This window comes from Rana temporaria, chromosome 9 (assembly GCF_905171775.1).
Source record: "Rana temporaria chromosome 9, aRanTem1.1, whole genome shotgun sequence".
Lineage (NCBI taxonomy): Eukaryota > Metazoa > Chordata > Amphibia > Anura > Ranidae > Rana > Rana temporaria.
Window position 1 is genome coordinate 65,580,819 of NC_053497.1, and position 15,409 is coordinate 65,596,227.

Genomic DNA, 15,409 nt, shown 5'->3' on the forward strand with positions numbered 1-15,409 from the left:
TATATAAGACACAAATATGAGACACTCATATTGGACAGGAGAATGATTGGTAAGCAGACTTAGCTCAATTGATCAGGCTTAGTGCCCTTTGTGAAAAAGGGAAACCAGGATCAGGAGGGATCATACTGGACTTTAGAACACAGAAAACAAATTCTCCTGCGCACGAGAGGTTAATCCAAAAATCAGTTGTCCATAAGGATAATATCAACAACGGTGCCACCGGTCTTGCTGCCTTTCATGGATGGGGATAGCCTATTGGCAAACAAGAGAAAAGAAAACAAAGGCGCACCAGCCTAGTGTATTACCGTTAAAAGATTTGAATAAATTAAAATATATATACAGGGTCTACTCACAAGTGTAGTAGAAAGAATCGCAGGAAAAGCTTAATCAACATAAGCTGCAGTAAGAAGACCTCGAACCACACTCCGATGAGTCATGGAGAAAGTGAAAAGGGTCACCGCCGGCTGACGCGTTTCGAAGCTCTAAGCCTCCTAATCAGAGCCCAGCAGTCACTGTGTGGAGTGTGGTTCGAGGTCTTCTTACTGCAGCTTATGTTGATTAAGCTTTACTGCGATTCTTTCTACTACACTTCTGAGTAGGCCCTGTATATATATTTTAATTTATTAAAGTCTGGCCGGTCGTATCTATGCGCCTGATTCTTAGAATCAGTTACGCATAGATTTCTATTAGATCCGACCGGCGTAAGTCTCTTACGCCGTCGGACCGTAACTGCATATTTACGCTGGCCGCTAGGGGCGTGTACGCTGATTTACACGTTGAAATATGTAAATCAGCTAGATATGCGAATTCACGAAAGTACGCCCGGCCGACGCAGTACAGATACGCCGTTTACGTTAGGCTTTTCCCGGCGTAAAGTTACCCCTGCTATATGGTGACGTATGTGCAGCGTACCAATGTTAAGTATGGCCGTCGTTCCCGCGACGAAATTTGAAAATTTTACGTTGTTTGCGTAACCCGTCCGTGAATGGGGCTGGACGTAATTTACGTTCACATCAAAACCAATACGTCCTTGCGGCGTATTAGGAGCAATGCACACTGGGAGATTTCCACAGACGGCGCATGCGCCGTTTGTGAAAAACGTCACTCACGTCGTGTCATGGTTATTTTACATAACACACGCCCCCCCCCTGTTCCAAATTTGAATTAGGCGGGCTTACGCCTGACAATTTACGCTACGCCGCCGCAACTTACGGAGCAAGTGCTTTGAGAATACAACACTTGCCGTCTAAGTTGCGGAGGCGTAACGTAAATCGGATACGTTACGCCCGCGCAAAGATACGCGGATCTACGAGAATCTGGCCCTATATATGTTTTTTTTAGCAGAGACCCTAGAGAATACAATGGCAGTATTTGCAACTTTTTATCTTGCACGGTATTTGCGCAGCAATTTTTCAAACGCGTTTTTTTGGGGAAAAAAACTGTTTCATGCTTTAAGAAAAAAACAGTAAAGTTAGCCCAATTTTTTTGCATAATGTAAAAGATGATGTTACGTCGAGTAAATAGATACCTAACATGTCACGCTTCCAAATTGCACACGCTCGTGGAATGGCACCAAACTTCGGTACTTAAAAATCTCCATAGGCGACGCTTTCAATTTTTTTACTGGTTACATGTTTTGAGTTACAGAGGAGGTGTAGGGCTAGAATTATTGCTCTCGCTCTAATGTTCACGGCGACACCTCACATGTGTGGTTTGAACACCGGCCGGCAACAAGCGGAGCCCTTCCTCCTTAGCGTGGTGACGTCAGTTTTTGCTTTTCTTATTTGAGGAGCATCGCCTGACACCTCTGCAATATGTCTAAAATGTTCATTAATGCTATAAGTGCATTAATGCGCATTAAAGGCTATTTTAGAATTCAGTATAAAGGGTTTGTTCATACTAGGGGTTGAGGGGGGGTAAAACCCCACAGTTGAGTCCAATTTTTACTATCCCCAGCAACTCCCCCTTTTTATTGCAGAGGCAGTGGCCTGGGGTTGACACATGCCACAGCCATGGCAGGAATTATACCCTTCTTCAATTTTGCTACCGAACGTGACCCTATCAAGTGATTCTGGCCACTCTGCAATTGCCCGCATCCGCATGCAATGCAGATAATTTGGGTGCACTAGCACAGGCTTCAATAAGTTGAAAGCAGTTAGTGAGGAGGTGATACAACATAGTTTGCTCTTCAGAGACCAAAGCTAGAGTGAAAGCCCACAATCTGCTTCCTGCAAGCTTTCCGGGAAGTCATTTGTAACCATGACAGGTAAATGAGTACATGGTTAGTATACTGAAAAATGTCACCCTGACTAACGTGCATGTGTTCTTTGCCCCATTGACCATTGCTGTCAGTCACATGGCTGAGAAGAATGAATAACTCATGCGTTATATCCAGTGAATAGAGCCAGTTAATGTCAGTTGTGAGTTGCCGTGCACTTTTCATCTGCTTCTCATCTGTAGCTGGTATTCCCTCTCTTAAGACTATTAATGCAATAAAAGTCAATCTTATTTCCATTACTCATCTTGTTTCCACTTTTCCTAAACTGACTTTTTAAAAAGCTTTATAGTAGCACTTTGATATTTCATTGTTTATTACAATGGGTGCTGGTTACAAAGTCATTTCAGTAAGAATTGGGATGAGTAATATCACTTACGGGAAGCGGAGCCGACTGCAGTTCATGAAGTCTTGGTGGTGTGCCTTCAGTGACGTCACCTTATTATTGCTACATTCAGATACAACTAGACAGAGATTCACACTCTCGAGATCAACATAAATTAGCTTTAAATTCACATTTGATAAGGTAACATTCATGATTTACTAAACCCAGCAGCTACAAAGACTGCAGCTCCTGACTTTTAATAAATAGACACTTACCTGTCCAGGGTGCCCGCAATGTCGGCAGCCGAAGCCGAGCAATCGCTCGTCTTGGCTGCCCCCCGCCATCCCCAGAGACTTCACTGCCCGGTTCCCTACTGCGCATGCGCGAGTCGCGCGCCGCGTCCTCACTGGTTCCCGCTGTCTCCTGGGACCAGTGTGTTTCTCAGAAGACAGGGGGGTGACGCGAAGGGGCGTGACTCCCACGGGAGTCTATTCCCGGAAGTGGGTGGAAATACAGTAAAATCTTGGTTTGAGAGTAACTTGGTTTGAGAGTGTTATGCAAGACAAGCAAAAGGTTTTAATACATTTTGCCATGATATACAAGCGATGTCTTGATATAAGCGTAGCGTCATGTCACAACTGAGTATAAAAAAGAGTGTAGTATGGTTACATTTAATGAAGGTACAACATTTAGCAACTTATTGCTACACTTTGGATTACAAGCATGTTTCTGGAACAAATTATGCTTGCAAACCAAGGTTTTACTGTAGTTGTATTATACAGGTATCTGCACCCCCCTCCCCCTGCCAAATGTAACACCAGAGGGGGGGAGGCTTCCGAAAAGAGGAGGTTCACTTTTTGTGTGAACCTCCGCTTTAAAGCAGAACTGCAGATATTTTTAAATTATTTTATTTATTATAGACATTTATATAGCATTGGCAATTTTTGCAGATGCAGATTACACGTTATAACCCCCCCCCTTACGCTATCCAAAAGGAAAAAATATTGGGTTTTAGTTCTGCTTTAATAATTACAGGGCTGCATGTCTTTTATATCTGTATGGAGTTCATCTTTTATATCTGTGAATCAGTTTTCAGTTCCATTTTTTCTGGAGGTTGATTATAACTCCTAAATGCATTCTTTATAACAACTTTTCCAAAAAGGTATCCTGCGGGCTCTAATATTATGAAAGCCTGATGGTGACTTCCATCTGTTGTTTTATAGGTTTTCAGAAGACGGTACTTTGACTTGACTCAGCTGCCTGATGGTTCCTACATCCTAAACTCCTATAAAGATGAGAAAACTTCAAAGGATTCCAAAGGCTGTATCTTCCTAGATTCCTGCATTGATGTCACCCAGGTACTGTATAGCTGGAGCACAAAGGCGTATGTACAGGGTTCACAATTGAGACCCAACCCTCTGTGTACCTGGATAGGAGGGGCGGCATATAGAGGAACTGATCTCCTCAATTTTAAGTGGCTGCAGGAGGAAAACGGTGAGGATCGGTTACTCTACTTGCTGTCCCATCATCCCTCCTATCCCCCTCCCGCTGGGATTGGGCTCTTGTGCTCTGCCCTGTTCCCCCCCCCCCCCACATCCCTGTCAGGATGGAGAGTGGGAAAGGGGCAGGTAAATGTGCTTCTGACTCTGTTCATTCATAACTGAGGCATAGTAAAGTGTGTCTTGTATGCGTCAGTTTGTGACTGAACGGGAAGCTCTGTACAGAGGTACTCCTGTTCATTCATTCTGTGCAGCTATGGCCGCAGAGAAGGAGATTGAAGTCTGGCTGGGACCTTTATGGTTTCTTGCACTGGGGACCTGAAGGTTCTAGTTATGCCTTTGCTAGAGCAGAAACTATTATTTTTTCAGATCTTTTTCTGATATAGAATATCCTAACCCTAACTGAGTGACATTCAGTTTCCCTAACACCGTTTATCATCTTCAGTTGGCATTTTTTGTAAATATGTTTGCAGACACTTGCTTACATGTTGAATGCACACCAACAATGGCTGCATGGCACTTCTCAGGGTGAGTTTTCTGATAGTGACAACAGTGGACCATGCCAATGCCCAGTGGACCATGTGTGTTTAAACTGCCCCTTGTAGTTGAGATACAAGGACAGAGTGTTGTCACCCTATAACTGGAAGTGCCTGAAGAAGGGCCATTATGGCAGGATGAACAGGTAGTAGTGTAAAGTTGAACTCCAGGCTTATCTTCAGTGAAGCTCTTTTGTACATGTTTGAAGTAGGCTTAGAAACAGAGAGCTATGGGTCTCCACTATGACTGCTCGCTCTCTTTATGTTTCCCTCCTTCATCCGACAACCGCTGATGAACCCAAAGGCAGCCAAAGGAAAGACACAGCCACAAATTACATTCTGGGACATGTAGTCCTGTGGAGGGGGGCTGCTGTACTGTATGGAACAGGAAGAAGACAGAGGGATTCATACTAGACTGCCCAGGAAAGTTATGCAAATATGCCCGGGAAAGTTCGGGGCAACTGGCACCAGGACAAGGGAGAGTGTGGACTTCTGTGGCAGTGAATTTAGCCGTTTGAGATCTCAGCAAAGGGGGAAGTCTGTGCCCTAAGCCACTGCTGCTCCGGAACACTACACAGCTGTACCATCCACCTCAATGCTGTAGACAAGTCAGAGAGGAAGAAGTTGCTCATCACCATCCACAGCGCTGTTCATCAGAGATCTGGGAAGAGACAGGGGGAGGGAATCTCCTTTACCTCTGCATCATACAGGTGGGATGCAGAACTGGTCAGAGTTCTGTCAGCTGAGCTATTAGGAAGGGGCTAACTGCTATACCCTCTATAGTCCCAGTTTGACTTGCTACATCGGTATGCAGTAAGACAACATAGAGTGTGCATATTCAAGATAACACTGCCTCATGATCCAATCCCTGTTCACTCAAACACCTTACATCAGAACCAAAGACTATACTAGATCTCTAAGCACACCTCAACTGGATGCAGGCTCATTAAATAGTCTTAAAATGCACCAACGCTTAAAAGTGCCCCAAAGGTAGCCAGCAGAGGAATCAAATTAAGTACTGCCCCTGTTTTATTAAGTTTGATCTCATACCACATCCTGTTACTTATTTTGAACCTGGCAGTGTCCTTCAAGAAGTCTTAGGCCTAGCATAGCTGCCCCTTGTGCATTTGGGCAGTGTGGTTCTGGGGGTTTATACATATCTGGATTTATTACTGCCCCCTTGTTGCATGTTGGGTGGCAGTGTTACTGTTTTTAGCTGACCTGTGTGGCTGGTAAAAAAATGTTTGGGATGCAGGTGTGGTTACTTAATTTTCTTAATTCCTATTTACATCATCACTCTCTTATCATACTTTATAAATAATAATAGGCATCAATATACTAAGTTTGCCTTTATTGATTGATTTAATGTCTACTTCTTTAAAATAACATTATCACTGGGTGTTTGGTTTATTATCAATGATTTTCTTGTGATACCTAGTGTTAGTGTACTCTGCTGGGTGTGTCAGGGAGGCAGAGGATCTTGAGAAGGTTGAGGCCAACATCAGAGGACCCATCTCAACCAGCAACTCATTCGGGGGTAGTGCTACATACAAATTCATCTTTTTTACTGAAAATGCTTAGTCTCTTTTCACTATACACTGCGATTTTCTCACAGTGTGCATAAGAAGCAACAGCAAGTCGGATAGAGCCTGCCTGCTTTCCTGGCTGTGGTACCTGCAGCATCCTCTAGCTTGTTCCTCTCCATCCTGGCTGTCCCTGGCCTGCCTCTTTTATTTATTACTGTACATTTCATTTTTTCAAACATGGACGCTCAGCATCACAAGTGGGCATTACCTGGGATGTTCTACATGCAAAAATACACTCTGCCTGGGAACGCCCACTCCACCAGACTGATATCCACCAATCAAGGTGTTTTTATAATTGCATAACTCCTCCCTAGAGCCAGCCCACTGCTTGTATCAATGCTGGGAGCTCTTGGGAGGAGTACTAAGACAAAGTCAACCTGTCAGCCCCTCCCACCAGCCATGATCTGCCTGCAAGGCAATGTTTTATTTTAAACAATTTCATTAGCATGTTGATGAAGAAGGAAAATAGGAATGAGGGAAGGTAAAATATGGGCAAAATAAGATTCAGCTTTAATGAAATCTGCAGATCTTATAAATTGCATTAAAGTGTATGGCTAGCCAATGTTTTTTTTAAGTTTTGGATAGTGCACAAAAAGTTAAGAACGCCTGCCAAGTTTTTATTGCTGTCTGTAGCCCTGGTAGATTCATTCAACTCTATTTGTCATGAGGGCCATTGTCACCAGGACAGATCTTGTTGCTGTTGCCAGAATAAGAAATTAGGGTAATACTGCGTACACACGAACGGATTTTCCTTTGGAAAAAAATCGGATGTTTTTTCCGACGGAATCCCGCTCAAGCTTGGCTTGCATACACACAGTCACACCAAATTCCGACCGCCAAGTACGCGGTGACGTACAACACTATGATGAGCCAAAAAAATTAAGTTCAATGCTTCCGAGCATGCCTCAAATTGTTTCCGAGCATGCATGTTTTTTTCCTGTCGGAATTCCACACAGACAAACGGATTTTCCGATCTGTCGGAAAAATTGAGAACCTCCTTTCTATCAAGTCCATTGGAAATTCAGACGGAAAAAGTCCGATGGGGCATACACACGGTCAGAATATCCTATGAAAAGCTCCCATCTGACTTTTTCCATCGGAAATTCCGACCGTGTGTACGCGGCATAAATCTTCTTGGGCCTCAGCCATAGAGGCAAACAGGCTGCTGGGTTCAGATGCAGCCAAACATCACTTCTGGATGCAGCAGCAGCATTCTGTGACGATCAGCAGCAGACAGTTTTTATGCGGCCATAAATGCCGACCCTAGATGCAACCTGTCTACATCCAGGGCCAGTCAGAGGGCCCATATAAGCACTTGTATTAGCAGTTACATATGAACAGCAGCAGGACCAGCCTCTGATTTATACAGGGTACAAGGTGTCCCCAATAAGATAAAAAAATAATAATAATGAACTGGTTTTAAATCTTCTCTACTATATATGAAACAAGAAAAAAGTTTTGGCTATACATCCACTTTGACATGTCAATACATATATGGTATTTTAGTGATTGTGTTTGAGTATACGTTAGTATGTGTTTGCCCATGTGATATCCTTATTAAGAAGCCAGTGAAGACAAGTCTTGACACGTTCACGTATTTCATAAACTGTATCAGTTTGGTGGATCAGAGGGCTCACCCGGATAATCACTTTATACTGAACTGTTGCCATCTAAACAAATCCCTTGTGATGTAGTAGTTGACCTAGTTTCTTTATTTTTGAAAATCCCATCCCTGCATTATTTCCTTACCCTTTAGGGCCTATTCACGATACTATTGCTTCAGTTTCTGTTCAGATATTCTCTCCCGCCAAGCTGTCTGGATGCAGAGCGGTAATATGGGCACATGGGGATTCAGTATAAGGGAGCTTTGCCCACTTCAGTCTGTTGTTGGATACAAAGCTTTGCAATATACTGGTAAAAAATACATTTCACAACCTCAACCTTGAAAATAAGAAATATACATTTTTTTGAGTTGGCTGCAGATCAACTTTAAAGATGTATCACTTTCTAAAAATGTGCTGGCTTACTATGAGTTAAAGCAGAATTAAGGGGAGTTGGACTTTTCCTCCAACCATCCCTGTCCCTCCCCAATGCCAACATCCTCTTCTGTGTGCTGGTTTTCAGCCATCTTCATTGGCCGGCGCACCTGGGCAGGAACTTGTCATCCCAGCTCACAGGGATCAGGCTGGCCGCTGGGCTGCACATGCACAGCTCGTTTTACGTGCCAGGGAAGCCGAGAGCAGGCAGGTAGATTAATTTTATTGCAGACAAGATATTGCATGTCTTTTCTACAATAAAAAGCCTGCCTACTCACAGTGATTAACAGCAGAACTTTAGTACTACTCTAGGTTCAATGAGTTGCATGTCACCTGTGACTTATCCCTTTTACTTACAACTGACATTTTTTCTGAACGCTGGGAGTGCAGCTATCACTATATTCCCGAACTTTGGAAAGAGAGACATTGCTCTTTGTATTTCATGAAAGGGTTTACATAATACAAAGTGCTCTGTTGTTGGGTAGGAGGAGGAGAGTGGCGGCTGCATGCGACTAGAGCTGAGATCAGAAGGTCCAGTGTCGGAGCACCAGAAGTATAATGATAGCTGTCATACCAGCACTTAGTAAAAATGTAAATGGTAAATTAAAGAGATCATTCCATGAGGTGGCGTGCATCTTGTTGGACTTAACCCCTATTAAACTGGTACACTTTAGAAAGTGGCTGAATTCTTGAGTTTTTTTAGCTTTAAATGAACAAAACAAATCTTCTCAAGTGAATACAAAACAGCTGAGTTACAGTTTACAGCTCGATTCCCATCTTTCTGGAGCTCCAGCATCAACATTTTCCTAATGAAATTTCTAGCTCTATCATTGTCCCACCTTTGCTTGGTTCTGGTCCCCTTATTGTAGTCATGCTTTCTCTAAATCCTCACTTTGCTGATTCCATGTTTTCACTGCAACTAGCCATACACTGCTTGCATTTTTGGTGATTCCTGCTGAATTGGCTGAAATTTGAGTTGCTGGTGGTGGTTGGTTCGGTCAGAACGCCCTACCACATACGTCCCCGACTGGACAAAAGTCAATTTTACAATTCACTTTTGTCAAAGGGGCTACCCAAAAAGTCTTGACTGTATAGCAGTTGCATTCAGTCAGAAGAAAGCACCTTTCAGATATTTAACAGCTACAGTGCAGTAACTGCTAAATACAATAGCTAGCGCTGACGTTTCTTTTTTTTTTTCCTGGTTGGCATGGATGGAGGAATCAATGGCCTGAAAAATTCAAAGTGTGTATGGCTACCTCAAAAAAGAAAAGGAAGCACTTCTAATGGAGTGGAGTAAGAGCTTGCCACTGAATTTCGACATAAATCTAAGGCAAATGTTGTTTTTGGTGGACAAAGCATTTTAGAATCAATTTATAAGCCATTTTGTCCAGGAGAAGTAGGGCCAAAGCTCCTTTGGCCCTACTTCTCCTGTAGGTCACAGGAGTGCACTTCATTCTGTGCTGAAGTCCATTGTCGGCTGACGCAACTTAGCTGGTAAGGCTCTGGATTGATCCCAACTTTAATGTCAGGATCCATTTAGATGTCTGACCAGCATCTGGTTCAGCCTCTCAGCGAGCCACTGGGCAGACTGAACATCTGCTCCCAACCGCTCCACGACCCATCACTCTAGTGAGCACTGAAGGGGCAGAGCACAGAGCCGATGACTGATAGTCACCAGCTCTTGCCCTGTACACTGTACAATTGTTTTTGGTAGGATACACCCAAAGGCAAATCACGTCTACAGGGGTGCATAGCTTGTCAATTCCCACATTAGAGCCCTGCAGGTGCAGCAGCTGATTGATAATTATAAATCATTCCCATACAGATTTACTCTGCACATGGAAACAGACAAACAGAATTTTCTTCAGAATAACAAAAGGTAGGAATCTGCAACAAAGTGTGTTAAAATCCTTGCAATGTACATAGATCACCCAAGGGGGAAAGCTCTTTTCTCAATAAAAGTGGAGTTACTCTTTAAAATTGATTATATATGTAAAACAATTATGGCCTGTGATCAATCACAATAATTTACAGAGCTTTAATACACTTTACTAAATATACTGGCTATACACAGATAGTTCAAAGGATAACTCCACTTTCACAGGGAAAAATTAAATAGAAAAAACACAGGAGGTGTCATTGCAACCCGGCCTCAGCATGTACATAGCCCTGTCAGACGTTAATGTTAGAATTCAGGTGGGCAGCCAAGGGGGGGTAAAACCACAGCTCAGCCATCTGCAGGGCCGGATTAACAATGGGGCTGATGGAGCTGCAGCTCCAGGCCCCTTTCTCAAGATAGGCCCATTTGCCCAAAAAAAATAAAAAAATTTTTTTTATTTTTTAAGAATTTTTTTTTCTAAGATCGAATTTGGGGGGTTGTAGCTCGATGACCAGAAGTCACAGAAACCCCACATTTGGGAGTAGGCATGGGAAGAGCTACCCCACAACTGGTTAAAATATGGGACGGCTATCATTTATGGTTCTGGAGATACGGGCCTGCTTGCACAGCCTGTCAGAAGCTACATTCAGAGCGGCCAATATAAATACAAGCTGACACACTGCAGCAGACTGATAGGATCACAGTGCTTATAATAATTATTTGTATATTACTCATGGTAATTAACCCCTTGCCACCCAGGCCAATTCTGACACTTCTCTACTACATGTAAAAATCATCATTTGTTTTTTTCTAGAAAATTACTCTATGGTGGTCTTTGCACTTTTTATGTTGCAGGGTACAGAGCTGCACGATTCTGGCTAAAATGAGAATTGCAATTTTTTTGCTTAGAAGATAGATCACGATTCTCTCACGATTGTTGCGGCGTAACATCATCTTTCACATAAAAAAAAAAAAATGGGCTAACTTCACTGTTTTGTTTTCATGGTTTTTATTATTCATTGAAGTGGGAAAATGCAGTGTGACATAACATATTGCAGCAATAGCCATTGTATTCCCTAGAGTCTCTGCTAAAATATATATAATGTTTGGCAGTTCAGAGTAATTTTCTAGCAAATAATATTGCTTTCTAACTTAAGAAACAACTGTTGGACTTTAAGTGGTTAAATTTAGTTACAATGTTTCATTTTGTTTACAAACTTCGCAGACTGCCCGGATTTTTTCTTTACACACAGAAGTGTATCCCTTTGATCTAAGAAGGAAGTGTCAGTTACAATGTATCCTGTTAAAAACTTGGCAGACTGCCCAGATATTTTCTTTTGACAGCTAAAAGTCTCTCCACTTGTTATATGAAAGAATCAGCAAACTCTGCATTGAAGATCGTCAGGGGGGTTGAATCGAGATCACGATTTTTTTAACGATTAATTGTGCAGCTCTAGCACGGTATTTGCGCAGCAATTTTTCAAACATGTTTTTTTGGAAAAAAATGTTTCATTCATTAAAAAAAGTTAGTTAGTTAAGTTAGCACAATTTTCTTTTGGTATCCTAAGCGATGCTTTACATTTTTTTAGGTTACATGTTTAGAGTTACAGAGAAGGTCTAGTACTAGAATTATTGTTCTCGCTCTAACGATCGTGGCGTATGTAACCTGTGTGTATCTGGCTCTGATACTACCAGTGCCTACCCAGCCACTGACTAGTATCTCTCCCCAGCCTGTCCCCACACACCCTCTCACCTGCTGACCTGTGGATGGGGGAATCACTCCTGCAGTGTTATTGTGTTCTGCCAGTGCGTACAATGATCAGTGTTGCTAACTTTAGCTGGCAGCACTGATTGTTTTAAGAAAAAAAAAACAGGTTGGTTGTACTCAAGTTGATTAATAGATTGACTTGTGTAAAACCAGCTAGCCCATACATAGATTGACTATGACTGGTCTCTGCATAATTGGCGTAATTTCAATCCATGTATGACCCGCTTAACCACTACTCAGTCCCTAAATATCCTTCCACTCCTGTACATAGTGCTCACTGTCATACTCTCCACACTCCTCTCCTGTACATAGTGCCCAATGTCATACTCTCCACACTTCTCTCCTATACATAGTACCCACTGTCATACCCTACACACTCCTCTCCTGTACATAGTGCCCACTGTCATACCCTCCACACTCCTCTCCTATACATAGCGCCCACTGTCATACCCTTCACACTCCTCTCCTGTACATAGTGCCTGCTGTCATACACTTCTCTCCTGTACTTAGTGCCCACTGTCGCACCCTCCACACTCCTCTCCTGTACATACTGCTCACTGTCATACCCTCCACACTCCTCTCCTATACATAGTGCCCACTGTCATACCCTCCACACTCCTCTCCTATACATAGAGCCCACTATCATACCGTCTACATTCCTCTCCTGTACAAACTGCCCACTGCCATACCCTCCACACTCCTCTCCTGTACATACTGCCCCATCATACCCTCCACACTTCTCTCTGGTACGTACTACCCTCTGTCATACCCCCTCACTCTTCCTGTACATACTGCCCATTGTCATACCCTTCACACTCCTCTCCTGTACATAGTGCTTTTTTCTGTACCCTTTGTACTCCTCTCCTGTACATAGTGCCCACTGTTAGACCCTCCACATTCCTCTCCCTCACCTGCACATACTTCCCACTTATATACCGTCCATACTCCTCCCCTATGTCGCTTACCCACAAAAACAGTTCTTTAAAATTATACTGAATATCCTCAATGTTACCAGCTCTAGAATGGACACGCTTTTGTTAGTTCAACTAAAGGAAATATCAGTTCTCATATTTGTTCTGCCCCATTATTAGTACTCATTTAATTTTGTGATCACTACTATGATGTATAGATGAACAACGGGGATCTCAGCTACTCTAAATATAGCACTTATATAAAAAAGTGGCCCTGAAAATATTTTTTAAATGTTGGCAACTGTGCACTTAGGCACTGCCTAAGGGCCACTGGGTCAGTAGGGGGCCCCATGAGAGGCTCCTGGGATCCTGTGATAATAAAGCGGTAGTAAACTTTCCTGACATTACTACTTTTTAGAGGCTCTGGGGTAGGTTATGCCACAACGTACAAGTATGCACAGCATATTAGCACATTAGTGTACACTTCAATTTTCAGACTGAGCCCTCCAGTGCTGCGATGAATCAGGCGGGGCCTGGACACTTCCATCTTCACCCGGTCTTCCTTCTGGGTTCTGTGCCTTTGGTCACTTGCCTTGGCTGGGCTGCGTTCATGTCATTCCCACGCATTTATTTATTATTTATTACACCCCATTCACACCTCCGCGACAAAACGCCCGACGCCGGCCGCTCGTGCCGCTGGAGGGGAGAATTCCCATTGCTGTCTATGAGATGGTTCACATCTCATAGACGCCGTACACCTGCGGCATGAAAAAAAGTCCCGGACCCTTTTTTTCAGGTGGCATTGGTGTTCGGCCATACAAAGCAATAGGAAGGATTTGTAAAAAAAAAGTTACACTATTCGCGGCAAAATACGCCGCGTACGCGGCGTTACTTGTCGCGGAGGTGTGAATGCAGCCTAAAAGGCCCCACCAAAATCCTCAGCACCAGGCCCATGATGTTCTTAATCTGGCCCTGGCCATCTGGTTTCACTGACACCCCCCCCCCCTCCCCACTACCTGTGTATAAAAGTTCTAGGGGTAGATTTAGTTTATTTCCTGGAGTTCAGCTTTAAGGTATATAAAATCTTAAAAAAAATTCCATTGCAGGTTGGATTCTCTATATATTGCTCTGGGGGAATTCAGACACATTATCGTGTATTTCATCCAGTTCATATAGGTTTCCCAGAAATGTATTTTGGTGAGTTTTGTCTCCAGTGTCTATTGACAGCACAGCCTCTCTTGTTTCTGCAGTGCCCAAAGCTGCGTCGCAATGCTTTCGAGCTGAGGATGCAAGATAAGTCAAGCCATCATCTGGCAGCTGAGACGGAACAGGAAATGGAGGAGTGGTTGCTGACATTGAAGAAAATCATTCAGTACAACACAGACAGCTTGGTTCAAGAGAAGAAGTACACAGCTGATCCTGTACAAGGTTAAACATTGATTATATGCTAGTTAAAGGCTGTGCAGAGTGCATGGTTTCTTTCATATGACTGATCTCAGAGCAACTGAGTAAATTAATTACTATTGCTTTTTTCCTGGCCATTTACTTGATGTTTTCTTGCCCTGTGTCCTAAAATTCTGACCATTACTTCCCTTATTTGGGAACTGGATCTGCAGAATCGGTGGCAGAAATTTGCTTCCATAAGGGAAAGCTGCAAAGCTGCAGAGCATGCAACCTCCTGTGTTCATTAAAGGATAAGTTCACATTTTGGAACATGTTCCACCTGTATTTAGGGTGGAACATGCATGTTCCAGTAGCTGGAGCCTCTCCCCCTCTCCTTGTGACAGCGAGTGTGGGATCTTCTCCCCACACCTTCTATCACTATCAGCATCACAGCAGCCATGCGTCTCCTCCCTCCTCCTCTTAGGCCAATGAGATTGCTTCTCCTTTTGGCCAATCGGGACCCGCTTCCTAATTGGCCAGGAAGAGAATCACTGTGACAATAGTAAATATTCATTCTCTATTGCCACACAACTTGGTGCCAGGGCCACCATCACGGGGGTACAGGCAGTACACCTGTAAGGGGCCCGGATGGCAACCCCCTTATTTTTTGTAATTGTCTCCAAGGTCCCCAGGGCCCCGGATGGTAACTCCCCTTTTTTGTATTTATTTTTTTATAAAAAAAAAATATATATATATATATTTTTTTTGTTTTTATTAGAGGGCCCAGAGGTCACCAGGGCCCCGAATGGCAACCCCCCCCTTTTTTTAGAATTTTTTTATATATATATATTTGTGTAAGGGGACCAGAGACCCAGGGCAACCCCCCCAATTCGTGGCACCCCCGGCTTCTTAATTCAGGCCCCCCCCCCGCTTCTCAATTAGCGGCGGGGGCACCCCCCTGCTTCTCAATTCGCAGCAGCCCCCCCGCTTCTCAATTTGAGGCGGCAGCAGCACCCCCCCCTGGTTCTCTGCCCCCTGAGCCGAGCCTTTTTTGAGGCCTAGTCGAGCCTTTGGCTCTAATCACGTGCTTAAAAAAAAAGAACATTTGGAATCCATAAATTAGGGGGCCAGACGCATGGATAGGGGGCGGAACCCCTGCCCCCTGCATTACCGGCCACCACTGCCTGTGAGTGCACGAACCACAACTACAT

General features: G+C 43.6%; 1 protein-coding gene across 2 annotated transcripts in view; it reads left to right on the top strand.

Moving 5' to 3' along the window:
- DOCK11 (dedicator of cytokinesis 11) overlaps positions 1–15,409 on the top strand; it is a 333,222-nt gene that overhangs the window by 49,668 nt on the left and 268,145 nt on the right. For both annotated transcript variants that reach the window (XM_040323688.1, XM_040323689.1), the window contains exons 7-8: positions 3,824–3,958; positions 14,066–14,243. In XM_040323688.1, the coding sequence (XP_040179622.1) occupies positions 3,824–3,958; positions 14,066–14,243 (313 nt within the window). The remainder of the gene's footprint in view (positions 1–3,823; positions 3,959–14,065; positions 14,244–15,409) is intronic.